The sequence below is a fragment of the Sinocyclocheilus anshuiensis genome, unplaced genomic scaffold, assembly GCF_001515605.1.
Source record: "Sinocyclocheilus anshuiensis isolate Anshui unplaced genomic scaffold, SAMN03320099.WGS_v1.1 scaffold315, whole genome shotgun sequence".
NCBI classification, from domain to species: Eukaryota; Metazoa; Chordata; class Actinopteri; order Cypriniformes; family Cyprinidae; genus Sinocyclocheilus; species Sinocyclocheilus anshuiensis.
In genome coordinates, this window is record NW_015548210.1 from 175,617 (window position 1) to 188,817 (window position 13,201).

Genomic DNA, 13,201 nt, shown 5'->3' on the forward strand with positions numbered 1-13,201 from the left:
TTCCAGATTTTCAAATAGTTGTATCTCGGCCAAATATTGTCCTATCCTAACAAACCATACATCAATGCAAATCTTATTTATTCAGCTTTCAGATACTGTATAAATCTCAATTTCGAAAAATTTACCCTTATGACTGGTTTTGTGGTCCTGGGTCACATATTCTGTGTACCTGAAACACATTTTAGTGATAAATTACTCCTGCAATGTTTAATGATAAACTGTATATTTAAAAAAAATGTTATGTAACCCTGTCATGTTAATTAAGCTGAATTCATAATTATTTGAATTTTATTTTTTTAAGACAAATATTTTTTGTAGTACTGAGGTGGCACGTAGTGACTGGTGGGTACAATTCCTGTGGTTAAGTGTGATATTAAGATAAACTTTGGACTGGTGCTCTACATTTTGAAATCTCTCATAAGATGGCGGATGGGGCGTGCTTCATTTTTCTGACTTGTTCTGCAGGGTGGTAGAATCTTCCTGCCACAGAAGTGTGCTGCGTGAAGGGTGGGGGAACGTGTCGGGGCAGAAGGAAATACCCCTGCAGTGGTGTCCTCCTCTTATGCGGGGAAAGGGAGGCACCTGAAGGCAGGCTGCTGCCACCGCTAATGTCGCTAAATATTTGATGAGGAGTCCATGCAGTCGCCGTCATTAGGTCTATTACACTGGCAATAAGTCTTGTTAGTCCTGGCCCTAGCTCCGCATCTGCAGGAGCTTGGGTACTGTAGCAGACATGACGTGAGCAGGCCCTGGAGTAGCAGGCATTACGTGAGCAGGCTCTGTCGTAGCAGACATAACGTGAGCAGACGGTGGAGTAGCAGACATGACGTGAGCAGACTGTGGCTTGGCAGACATGACGTGAGCAGGCTCCGTAGACTCTGATGTGACATGAATAATTCCAGACATAACAGTTGGAACGTGAAAGTGCTCTGGTGCGGATGGTAGTGCAAAATTACAGGGCTCCTCCTCAGCCATCCCAACAGTAAGAGGTGAACCAGCTAACAACAAAGCATAGTCAATATATTTCTCCAGTAACCAACAAATCTTTCCCCCAGGTAACTGAGAACGAATGGGTTAATTTAAACCCACTCGAAAAATGTCCTTAAGGGCCACATTATTAAAAGCCACCAAATGGCACAGTCCACAAAAGTCCTCCATGGTCCGACTTCCCTGACGAAGGCTCAGAAGACGAACAACTGCTGGGTTAATTTTGGCAACTGAGAACGAATGGGTTCATTTAAACCCACTCGAAAAATGTCCTTAAGGGCCACATCATTAAAAGCCACCAAATGGCACAGTCCACAAAAGTCCTCCACATAGTCCTCTATGGTCTGACTTCCCTGACGAAGGCTCAGAAGGCGAACAACTGCTGGGTTAATTTTGCTGGTCGTGTATTCCGTAACGATTTAGTCCACTGAAGGCGAGTTGAAGTGAGAGCCCAAGTGCAGTTTATTTACAGTGTGATCCAAACATCCAAACAATAATCCGTGACTTGACTAGGCATGAACAGACTTGACGAGGCATGAAAAAACAAAACCCAAACCCCACATTACACATATCAACAATCACACTCTCAACAATATCTTAGAAACCAATTAGCATCATCATCTGCTAAATCCAAAGCATTCATATTTTTCTTGAGAAAATATAAAGCTAAATAAAAATGTATTTTCTATTATAATTATAATCCTAGGATTATATGGGAATCAAATAAATTCATACTGCACTCCACCTCGTTTTATCAGGCAAATAATTTATTTAAATAAAAAAATAGATATAAATCTATTATTATATACACTATAATTAAATAATTATTAACAATTATTCATTTAATAATTATACACACACACACCAATATTCATTAAATGTAATATACATTTTTCACTTTTTTAGCAAGTAACATTGAATTAAACATGAAATTAAAGTAATTTTTTTACAGTGAATATATATAAAACAAAAAAATATTTAATGACTTTACAAGTATAGATTTATAATATATTTTAGATTTTTATAAAACAAATTTGTATTGTTTTATAAAAAATTATGCATTTGTATATGTAAATTTATATAATAATATATTTATTTTAAAATAATTGTTTATTGATTTCTTTATTATGTTCACCAGGGGACCGATAAAATGATAAATGAATTGATTGGATCGAGATGCAAGATTGTCATTTAATATATAAATTTAGTTTGTCCAATAGAATTTGTTTTCTTGTTAATTTTCTTGTTGATCATTGTTTAAATGGGTCATATGATGCGATTTCAATTTTTCCTTTCTCTTTGGAGTGTTACAAGCTCTTGGTGCATAAAGAAGATCTGTAAAGTTGCAAAGACTAAAGTCTCAAATCCAAAGAGATATTCTTTATAAAAGTTAAGATTCAGCCAAGCCTACCTAAAACGGCTCGTTCTAACACACCCCCACATATCTACCTCACTATGTGGGAAGATTTGCATAAGGGAATACATCAACTTTCACCATGGACAAAGCGGAGTTCAGCCTGGGGTCGTCACATGTGGTTGCTGCTCATTCGTCGGATCCGCCAGGCGCGCCGTTCTCGACCCCGCCGCCTCAGCTCACTCTAGCCCGAATAATGTTCTTTTTAGCAGCATCATATGACCCCTTTAAATCAAGTAGTTAGCTGCAATTAGCAATGCTGCATGCCTTCTTTTTCACTCTTTGACTGCATTTGATTATGAATACTGTTAAATACAAGAAGTTCCTGTGCCAAAAATCCTTATTTAACCATTAGCAATTAGTAGCAAGCCATCTTCTACACATTTATTAAAGATTTTTTGACTGCAGTTAATATGAATGCTATGGAATACAAGAAGCTTCTGTGCCAAAAATAAGTTGCGATTTGTTCCAGCAGCGAGATCTGCGTGGAGATAATCATTTATGGAATCAGCAGCATGTGGTTTCACACATTCATCAGTTCAGTATTTACGTCCTGCAGTGTTTTATGGTGGCGAGGCGCTCAAATAAAAGCCACCGTATGAGTTCCCATCCTCCAGCCTGTTTCCTACATTCAATCGAGCATCTGTTAGCCTTCAAATATGACGCATCGGATCCCAGTTTTTCCCCCTCTTTAGCCGTCTGTGTCCTAGTTGTGTGTTTCTCCCTTAAATTCTTAATAGATGTTGAGAACAGCATGGAAGCCCTTCCAAGTTCTCGAGCTGCCAAATGAATCTAAAATAGCTCTCCAAAAGGCTTCGAATAAAAAAAGGAATACAGTATTTTTTTTTTGTAAATTCCTCAGTTTAACACAACAAGAATTTGGGAGAGGTGTAAAATTTGCTGCTTTTTTGAGTGTGAATCATTAGTGGAGAGTGTTTGATTCGCATTTTTATAGACACTCACTGTTGGTTGAAAAAAAGAAGCTTTTTGGAAACCAGAAGAATGTCCATAAATCACATTTGAGGAGGAAGCTGTCAGCGTTTGGTTCAATGATCGTCTGTAAATGGGGTTTAAAACGCATTTCTATTAATTAGTGAATCCAGCTGTCAGAGTGAGTGGAAATAAATGAGGTTCTTCACTAGCGTTGCAGCAGTGCATGCTCAAACTGCGAGGAGCGGGATGCTGTTGCAGCGTCGAGTGGCAGTGCCAAGCATTGCTCTGAAGGGCACTGGTGTGCTGAGCTCAGGGCATCTCTGTGGCATCAGGTTCAATTCACTGCAAAGCTTGGATCTGCAGAAGTCTGCGAGTCTTGACACCTGAGTCATGCTTGACATTAGATTTATTTTCCACCTCTGACATTAAAGGCCAAGTAAAAGGGTTTTTATTCATATTTTTACATGTTGTAATTCTCATCCGCTACAGCCCTTTGGGTCCGAGCATGTTTGTCCACTGAGAAGCAGCAAACATCCTGTTCTCTTAAAATTTTAATTGCCCCGTGATGTACACATGGGTTTCATTGCCAATCCTTGCTTCACTGCAGCTAATGAAGTTTATGATTGCGATCATCGTTTTCATCATTGTTCATAATGAACACACAATATGGGGGAAGCATATGGCGGTAGAGAGAAAGAGAGAACGAGGAGGAAAAGCTTAATCCAAAACAGCTTCTCTTTGCTCGCCGCTTCCAAATGGAGCCGGTGTTTATGCATTAACTAATTATTTCCTGCAGTCATTCTCTCATTAATGTGATTTTGTGTCCCTGCTTTTCTTTCAGATAACTAAGATTGTCGTTTGCATTTTTGGACTGCAGAGGTTCTGGAAAGAATCTTTTAAAAAGTTATGAACAAATGTTCTTCCAGTAATGTTAATAGAACTTTTATTCCAAGTTTATGTGGTCTTTAATAATGTTCTCAAAATGTTCAAACAAAAACATTATTTATACATTGTTCATGGTTTTAGTTTGATGTTTATCTGACATTTTTAAAATGTTACTACTTTTTTTTTTTTCCCCAAATGTTTAAAAGTAACATTCCCACAATGTTTTCAAAATGATAATGCTACTAAATCAGGGTGCGAACTACGGGGGAGCTAGGGGGAGCTCGGCTCCCCTTAATAAGACATGGGCTCCCCTGAAAACGTGATTTGTGAAAATTTGGGGGGTCTCAAAAAATATTGACAATGTGTTATTTTGGCAAGTAGTGCATACACTTGTAGCTGTCATGTATCTTTGTAAGTCACTGTAAGCCCTCTTTTGAGGCACGCGCAAGCGCATTTTAAAAAATTGCGAAACATTTAAAAAAATTGATGTTTTGAACGTTCAGAGAACATTCAATAGTAACAATCCCACAATGTTTTCAAAATGATAATGCTACTAAATGTTAATGTTCACATAAGCAAGAAAACCATTTTTGAAACATTTAAAAAAATTGATGTTTTGAACGTTGAGAACATTCAATAGTAACAATCCCATAATGTTTGCAAAATGATAAAATGTAATGTTTCTTTATCCTTCGCATAAACATAAAAAAAACTGGACATTTTGAACATTGGGAGAACATTCAGAATTAATGTTTTCATAACTTGAAGAGCAAAATGTGTTACGACTGTTGCATTTCTGCTGATTTGAAATATACCGAATATTATACCAGTGTTGTTATTGTTAACTAAAAATAAAACTATTAAATATAATTTTCTGTAACTGAAATCAAGCTAAAATGATAGAATGTATAAAACCTTAAAAACTTTAGAAATGTTGCCTTTGCAACTCACTGAAATAAATTATTTTAAAGGGATAGTTCACCCAAAAATGAAAATCCTATCATGAATTACTCACACTCATGTCGTTCCAAACCCGCAAGATCTTCGTTCATCTTTGGTACTATCAATAATGGCAGCAGACAGCGCGTGGGGGAGAAAAATTGTTGAACAAAGTCGTTATTTTTGTTTTCTTTGCGCACAAAAAGTATTCTCGTAGTTTTGTAAAATTACGGTTGAGCCACTGATGTCACATGGACTATTTTAACAATGTCCTTACTACGTTTCTGGGTCTTGGAACATTTCTGTTGTGTTGCTGTCTATGCAGGGTCAGAGAGCTCTCGGATTGCATCAAAACACATTTTTTTTGTGTCGCAAAGATGAACGAAGGTCTTACGGGTTTGGAACGACATGAGGATGAGTAATTGAGGCTGAGAATTTTCATTTTTGGGTGAACTATCCCTTTTAATACAAGTACTAAAATTACTAACATTTTAATTAAAAACAAATATAAATGCATCGGATCCCCATATAGAAATATGTAAGAAGAAAACTAATGAAAACATAAGTACATAAAATTACTAAAACTAAAATTACAATGAAAACTGAAAATAAAATAAAAATAAAGGCTAACTGAAATTCTTAATAACAATATATAAATAATATTAAAATGACACTGATCAAAGCATAATTTTGAGTAACAGATTTCTGTAGATAAAGTAAACCCTTGCCTACATAGATAGCTGGCTGAACTGGCTTGCCTTAAATTGGCTATGCTCAGATGTCCATCTGATTAGCTAAATAAATTGAATAAAATCTCTCTCTCGCCCTTATTTGACCACACTCAGACTCGCAACTTCACATGCCACACCGCTGTCTGTCACTTCACTCCAATTAACGCATTTGTTTGTGCCTCCCCAGAGCCCAATGTAATAATCCAAGTTTAATGGCCTTAGCTCTGAGTCTGTGTGGTTTAAGACTGTCAGAACGGAGGGATGTAACCCTGCTGATATTGATTCTGCCAGAAAATGTCTCCCTCTGCTCCTCACTCCAGTTTCCTCACATAAACAGGATTAGAAACAGGAGAGCGTTTCTCTGCAGTGAGGAGATTTCCCTCATTTCACCCCTTTCCAAGCAGAAACTGAGGCGGGGCGGGGGTCTCACTGCGGGTTTGTACCTACAGCGCGGTTAGAAATGGGTTTGAAAATGAGAAGTGCTGGAGCAGAATAAACTGCCCTGACATACATTAATTCATACTGACCTTTATAACACAATAAGTGATTTTTATTCTTACCAGCCACGACCAACGAGTCACAGGACACTTTGTCAGCAGCTTTTCTAGATCCGTGGTGTTAAACTGGATGGCCCCACCCACAGTAAAATTCAATTGGTCCAAAATTCTGCTCTATGTAACTTTACATTAAACATTAAAATGTTCTTATTGGCTGAGAGTGTTTCACTTTTTTGAGATTTGAGATTTGTGCAGACAGTTAGCATGATGGGGAGTAATTATTGGAGTATGCCTTATAAGAAAACACTATTTCAGTCTTTCGCCTTCAAAATTAAATTCAATGTGTTACCTGCCTTTTTTTTTTAATTTTTTAAATTATTTGTTACATTTCTGAGTAAAAAAAAAAAGTTTTTCCAGTGTAGTATTTTCATGTAAAACTAAATCTGATTATCTTTTTTTAAAACAATGCATTCAAAAACAGCCATATATTCTGATTAATTTCTTCTATTATAACACTATAATGTAGAATATGAAAAAGGGATATTCATTTGGATTTTTTTTTCAAATGATTATATTTAGTGTTATTAAATTATACATATATATATTTTTAAATATATTTACGACAAAACTAACTTAAATGTAAAGATGGGGAGTGGGGACATTAATGCACAAATAAATGTCCAGTATCTGCATCAAATCATTCTGAATATCTGTATTTTTTTCTTCTATTTTTTTCTTTTACAGAACTTTCTAATATTTCCTCCTGGATCAACATTGAACTGACTCGAGCTGAATAATGGCACTATTGTCTTCTGTAGAGCTGCTGCTGAGTATTTGTTTCATAATTGAAGTTTACAGTTATTGAACTGAACTGCACCAACATTGAACTGACTTGTTAAAGCTGCTTTACAGCAGAATTTTGTCTGAAATTCGATGAAGTTTCAACATTTATTCTCTTATTTTCCTGTTTAATATTGTGCAGCTGCTTTGAACCAGCTTGACTTGACTGATTGGGAATTTGGGCTCACATTTCAGCATCTATTTAATTTCTCAAGCTTTAATCGTACAATGTAGCACCGAGTGCATATGCGTTCAACTCTGTACGCTGTATGACATTTCAAATGACTGTAATTTATGCAGCAGCGCTCTTCACCATCCTCACAACAGCCACGAAACGATACGCTACCCCATCCAGCAGGATGACTTATTTGCATCGGCTCCTTAATGCAAAGCAATAACCGAGCATTTTGTATTTGGGCAACGTGAAGCGTTCACAGATTTTCCCCTGCCAAACATTCTTGTGCAAATTCCACACGTTTATCAGAGCCTGTAAGACAAAGAAAGAACTGAACGCAAGAGGATTGATTGAGGTAGAAGGAGACAGAGGAAAAGAGAGAGACAGACTAATATGATTGTGTCAGTGTGTGCGTGTATGTGTGTGTGTGTGTGGAATAATCCTTCTGCATATAATGACACGCTTTCCACTGTAACCAGATCCATACAGAATGCCATCAGCAGAAAACGAGTGGCACACACACACACACACACACACACACACACACACACACAGAGGAAGATTGCTTTAGCGTCAGAGCATCAAAGCTCTTCTGAAGTGTTTGAAATTCATTGTACACACCGAGTTATTAATTCAGGATATGAAGCACTAAATTGTGATCAGCTAATGAGACAGAAAACTGACATCTCCAATGCCCGTCTATTCATTCATCGGCTATATGGGATTTCTTCTCAATATTTCCACAGACATTCATCTCTGTTCTATTTTTGTTTGTTTACAGAGACAAGAATCCGGATCAGCTGGAAACATCAAACCCTCAGGTGGACAAGGTATAATTCACTACTCCACAGTGGAATTGTGCATCTTATTATCTGGATAAAGTCATGACAGTCTTTTGCAAGTTTGCATTACTTTTCCTTCTCTCTTACACAGTGTAAACAATATTTGTAGAAAATGCAATATGATTTATGTTTGAAGGTAAGTGTAGATTAGTAAAGAAACAGTCTTTTAATAAAGTGTGCCATTAAAGGAATAGATCTCACAAAAATGAAACTGTCAATATTTTACTCAGCCTCATGTTGTTTTAAATTACTTTTTCTTACGGTTATGGTAACACTTCATCATCATCATCATCATCATCATCATGTTGTTCTGATCACATAAATGAAAAATGAGAAATTTAAGTACTGTTGGAAACATTTAAACACTTTTAATGCATTAAATAACATTAACGTAAAGGGATAGTTCACCCCAAAATTAAAATAACCCCATGATTTGCTCACCCTCAAGCCATCCTAGGTGTATGACTTTCTTCTTTCAGACAAATACAGTCGGAGTTATATTAAAACATGTCCTGGCGCTATAATGGCAGCGAGTAGTGGTCAAGATTTTGAAGCAAAATAAAGTGCATCCATCATAAAATTACTCCACAAGGCTAATAAAGGCCTTCTGAAGTGAATAGATGTGTTTGTATAAAAAAAATTTCCATATTTAAAATTTTATACATGGTAATCTCTAGCTTCCATTAACTGTCGTATGTGCATTCACAAGAGGAGCATTCCAGCGGATGATATATAGGACATTCACTGTAAAAAAATAAAAATAAAATGCCGTAAAATTTACGGTAAAAAAAATGACAGCTGTGGTTGCTAGAATTTTACCGTAAAAAATACGGTAGCAACATTTTACGTTTTTACAGATTTAACTTAAATTTACATTTAAATACCTTAATTTCCTTAACTGATATAATGTTAATATACCAACCTATTGAAGTACTGAAATCTGTTTTGTATCTTTGTAATCTTTGTATAACCACCAAATGCAGGTGGTGATGAGAAAGTCACATGATGAACAAAAGCCCATCACAAGCAGATTTTAAATATTAACATATATAGAAGGTGCACAGTGTCATTCACACAAACACTAAATGCACATGAAACTGAAACAATGCAATAAACATTCATTTAACAACATTAGATGTAACATTCAACCATACACAACTGATAAGAAAAAACTAAGAAGAAACATTTCTTTTATTTCTACAAAAAAACATCAAATTTGAAATGTAACGCAGGGAATTTTGGGAATGTCAATTTACGGTTATTCACTGTAAATTATACATTCTTTTTCCCACTTCCAAAAAATGGTATACTACCGTAAAATTACATGTAATGTCCAATACAGTTTTTCACCATATATAGTAGGGGAACTTACCGTTAACCATTTAACAGGTTTTTATTGTAGCATTTTTACAGTCTTTTATCATTAAATTCATGGTCGTTTTTTTACAGTGTAGGCATAGCATACGCTCCGGTGAGAATATGCTGGTCTCGTGAGAACTAAATTTTACAGCAAAACTTGTATTACATCGAAATCCTTGGACACTTCTTTACAAAACCTTGTTTTGTAGGGTGATTGCAGGTAAACTGGGCCGTTTAGGTTTGATTGTACTGTGCTGAATGGGTTTGCACTTTTAGGGCATAACAATGGTTCTTAATTAAAGGGACAATGTTTCTCTAAATGATCAAATAGTTTTGTTTGATGCAGTATGACACTGGTGGGTGTGGCCACACCTCAAAAGAGGACTGTGTCATGGTGAAAGGTAGAAAACCCTTTGACATAAGATTTTCATTTCTAAATTATAAGGTTGCTCACTAAATGGAAATAAATATTATTTGGACAGTTCCTGCTGTTTGTGTTTCCACAGTTAACAGGGAATAAAATGCAAAGACTTTTTTTTTTTTAATTTGTTAGATTTCTTGTAAGGTTTAAATATTGCTGGCCCACTTTGGCTAAATGTGTTAGATAAAGTGGGCCAGTGGGATTCAGGTAAAGTGGGCTGACCTTTAATCTTCAGTTATAATACACAAATGCATTAAATAAGTTGACATTCACTGGTTATTTTATAGTTGACATGTATAATTTACTTTTTTTAGAAAACAGAAATGAGTCTGCAGTCAGGAAATTCAAGTCAGAGATGGAAGAAAGGAAAGAGAGAATAGAAAGGATGTTGAGGCATTCAGTTCAATCTGTGGAATGAAGAAAGTATGAGAGGAGCAAAATGTAGACGCAGAATATAAAACTTTAAAATATGGACACAATTAAAGTTCATTAAACTGTTTAGAGAACATAGACAAAAACATTTGTACATATGGTTACCATTTTAAATGTTTTTATTTTTTTTTAGACTTTGTTGTTGATTGTGTTATAGTCACATTTTTTACATATCGTAGAGCTAATTTTGTTAATATTCTGATTTCTGAAAATTCTGATATTCAGATTGAATCAAATTTAATGTCAGCACAACATGATCTTTCAGTTGTTTGGAATTTCACACATGAATTAAGATGAGGATTTACACATGATTTATTTTACTCATAACTTGTTGGTTATATATTTTTGGATTTGTTAAATTTGTTTGTCTGATAATGTGTTAATAAATCATGTGTTTTTAATTAAGAATAATTTTTGATAAATAAGGCATGGCCCCCTTTACCAGACCAGCTTGTCCACTTTACCTGAAAATATTTTTTTTCTGGAGTGCATGATCTAAACATGTTTATTGGTATATACCATGCAAATAACTATTTATATGAACCATATTCAAATTGAAATATTATATTTCTGGACATTAAAGTTAACAAAAGTAATAAAGAAAAGGAAAAGGAAAAAAAAACATCTAAAGTGAAAGTGAAAGTGACGTGGCCAAGTATGGTGACCCATACTTGGAATTAGTGCTCTGCATTTATCCCATCCAAAGTGCACACACACAGCAGTGAACACACACACACAGTGAACACACACCCGGAGCAGTGGGCAACCATTTTTGCTGCGGCGCCCGGGGAGCGGTTGAGGGTTCGGTGCCTTGCTCAAGGTATCTAGGTATCTAAATTACACATTTTACAAAAAGTAACCCACTTTACCTGCAATCACCCTACTTCTAATTTGTGACCTGTGTTTTGTTTTGCTCTCTCCTATGCACTTCTGTGTTCGTTACTTCTCACCAGAGCTTACGCTACACATATGTCCTACATCATCCTCTGGAACGTCACTCTCTCGTGAATGCACGTATGACAGTTAGCAGAAGCTAGAGATTACGGTTTATAAAGTTTTAAATATCCACTTCAGAAGGCCATTATTAAGCCCCCGGAGCCGTGTGGAGTACTGTTTATGATGGATGGATGCACTTTATTTTGCTTTAAAATCTCAACCACTACTCACTACCATTATAAAGCTTGAAAGAGCCAGGATATTTTTTTAATATAACTCCGATTGTATTCGTCTGAAAGAAGAAAATTATATATACCTAGGATGGCTTGAGGGTGAGTAAATCATAGGGTAATTTTCATTTTTGAGTGAACTACCTCTTTAAAAGCAATTTGACATTTGATGTTAACTTAAGAGGGATTTGACATTTGAGACATTTGTTTTAGTATTTAATAATCTTTGTTAACGTTAGTTAATAAATACAATTGTTCATTGTTGGTTCATGTTAGGTCAGGACTATTAAACTATCAACAGATAAAGCTTTTAATTTTAATAATGCATTAGTAAATGTAGAAATAACTAAGTTCAATAAATGTTGTACAAGTATTTTTGGTAACTTCACTTAAAGCCTTTATGTATAATGAATTATAAAAGTAGTTTTAATGCGTTAATTATGGCTTGTAATGCACCTTAATGCATTGCACAATCTCGTGAATAATTGTAACCACAGTTAATACATTATATAATACTTATCAATTCATTGTTATACTATGCATTTTAAATTTGGTTATAATTATCTATGACAACAAAATATAATGTATTACAATGCATCTTATGAATAATTATAATGCATTATACCCTTTAATAAACCTTTATAATGCATTATACATAAAGGCTTTAAATAAAGTTACATTATTGTAAAGTGTTTACAGTAAAGTGTTACATTACTGTAAAGTGTTTACATTAGTTTTATGCCTTTCTTCAAAAAAAGTTGAAGATCACAGCAGCTTTGCGTAAGGAACAAAATTAAATTTTTTAAGTTCTTATTTTCTAGAAATGCAAATATATGAGTAAATACACTTAAAAATATCTTTTTGACTTTTGAAAGTCATACGAGTTTTGAACAACATTAAAGGGAGTAGGCTAAATGATGACAGAATTGCTCATTTTTGATTAGTCCTTTAATTTCAGAAATACACTCTTTAAAATAAAGGTTCCAGAAGGGAGTTTTTGTAGCAATGCCATAAAAGAACCATTTTTGGTTCCCCAAATAACCTTTCAGTGAACAGTTCTTAAAAGAACCAAATTTTCCACTATAAAGAACCTTTTGTGCAATTGAAAATTTTCATGGATGTTAAAGGTTCTTCATAAAACGACTAATGTCACTAAAGAAACCTTTATTTTTAAGAGTGTGTAGGCCTATCTTTTCATGTCGTACAGCTACTGCAGAGCACAAAGGTCTATGTAAAGGTCAAACCTGATCAACCATAAAAAGTAGAGTCAAGCCTGACTGCAGAACTGCAACAGAAATGCAGTGCATAATATCGATCCAATACACAATGTGTCGTTCCCACAGACCCCTCCAAGAAGGATGTCCCAGCTGAGGACACTGACATCGACATGGGCGCCCCCGAGACGGAGAAGGCAGCCGTCGCCATCCAATCGCAGTTCAGAAAGTTCCAGAAGAAGAAGCAGGTGGTGAAATCATAAATCGCGCCCATGCAGGGCGTCCCTGGCCCTGCGCGGGCCCAATGGCACCATTAGGGCAGGGAGTTGCATGTCAGATAAACTGCACTGTTTTCGGGTGGGGGGG

The 13,201-nt window shown here is 35.6% G+C and overlaps 1 protein-coding gene across 1 annotated transcript in view; it reads left to right on the forward strand.

Annotated features, from left to right (window-relative positions):
* Positions 1–13,195, forward strand: part of LOC107653697 (Purkinje cell protein 4-like) — a 23,104-nt gene extending 9,909 nt beyond the window's left edge. The window contains exons 2-3 of the mRNA XM_016440491.1: positions 8,183–8,231; positions 12,965–13,195. Coding sequence (XP_016295977.1) covers positions 8,183–8,231; positions 12,965–13,098 — 183 coding nt within the window. The 3' untranslated portion in view covers positions 13,099–13,195. The remainder of the gene's footprint in view (positions 1–8,182; positions 8,232–12,964) is intronic.
* The last annotated feature ends 6 nt before the right edge of the window (positions 13,196–13,201 follow it).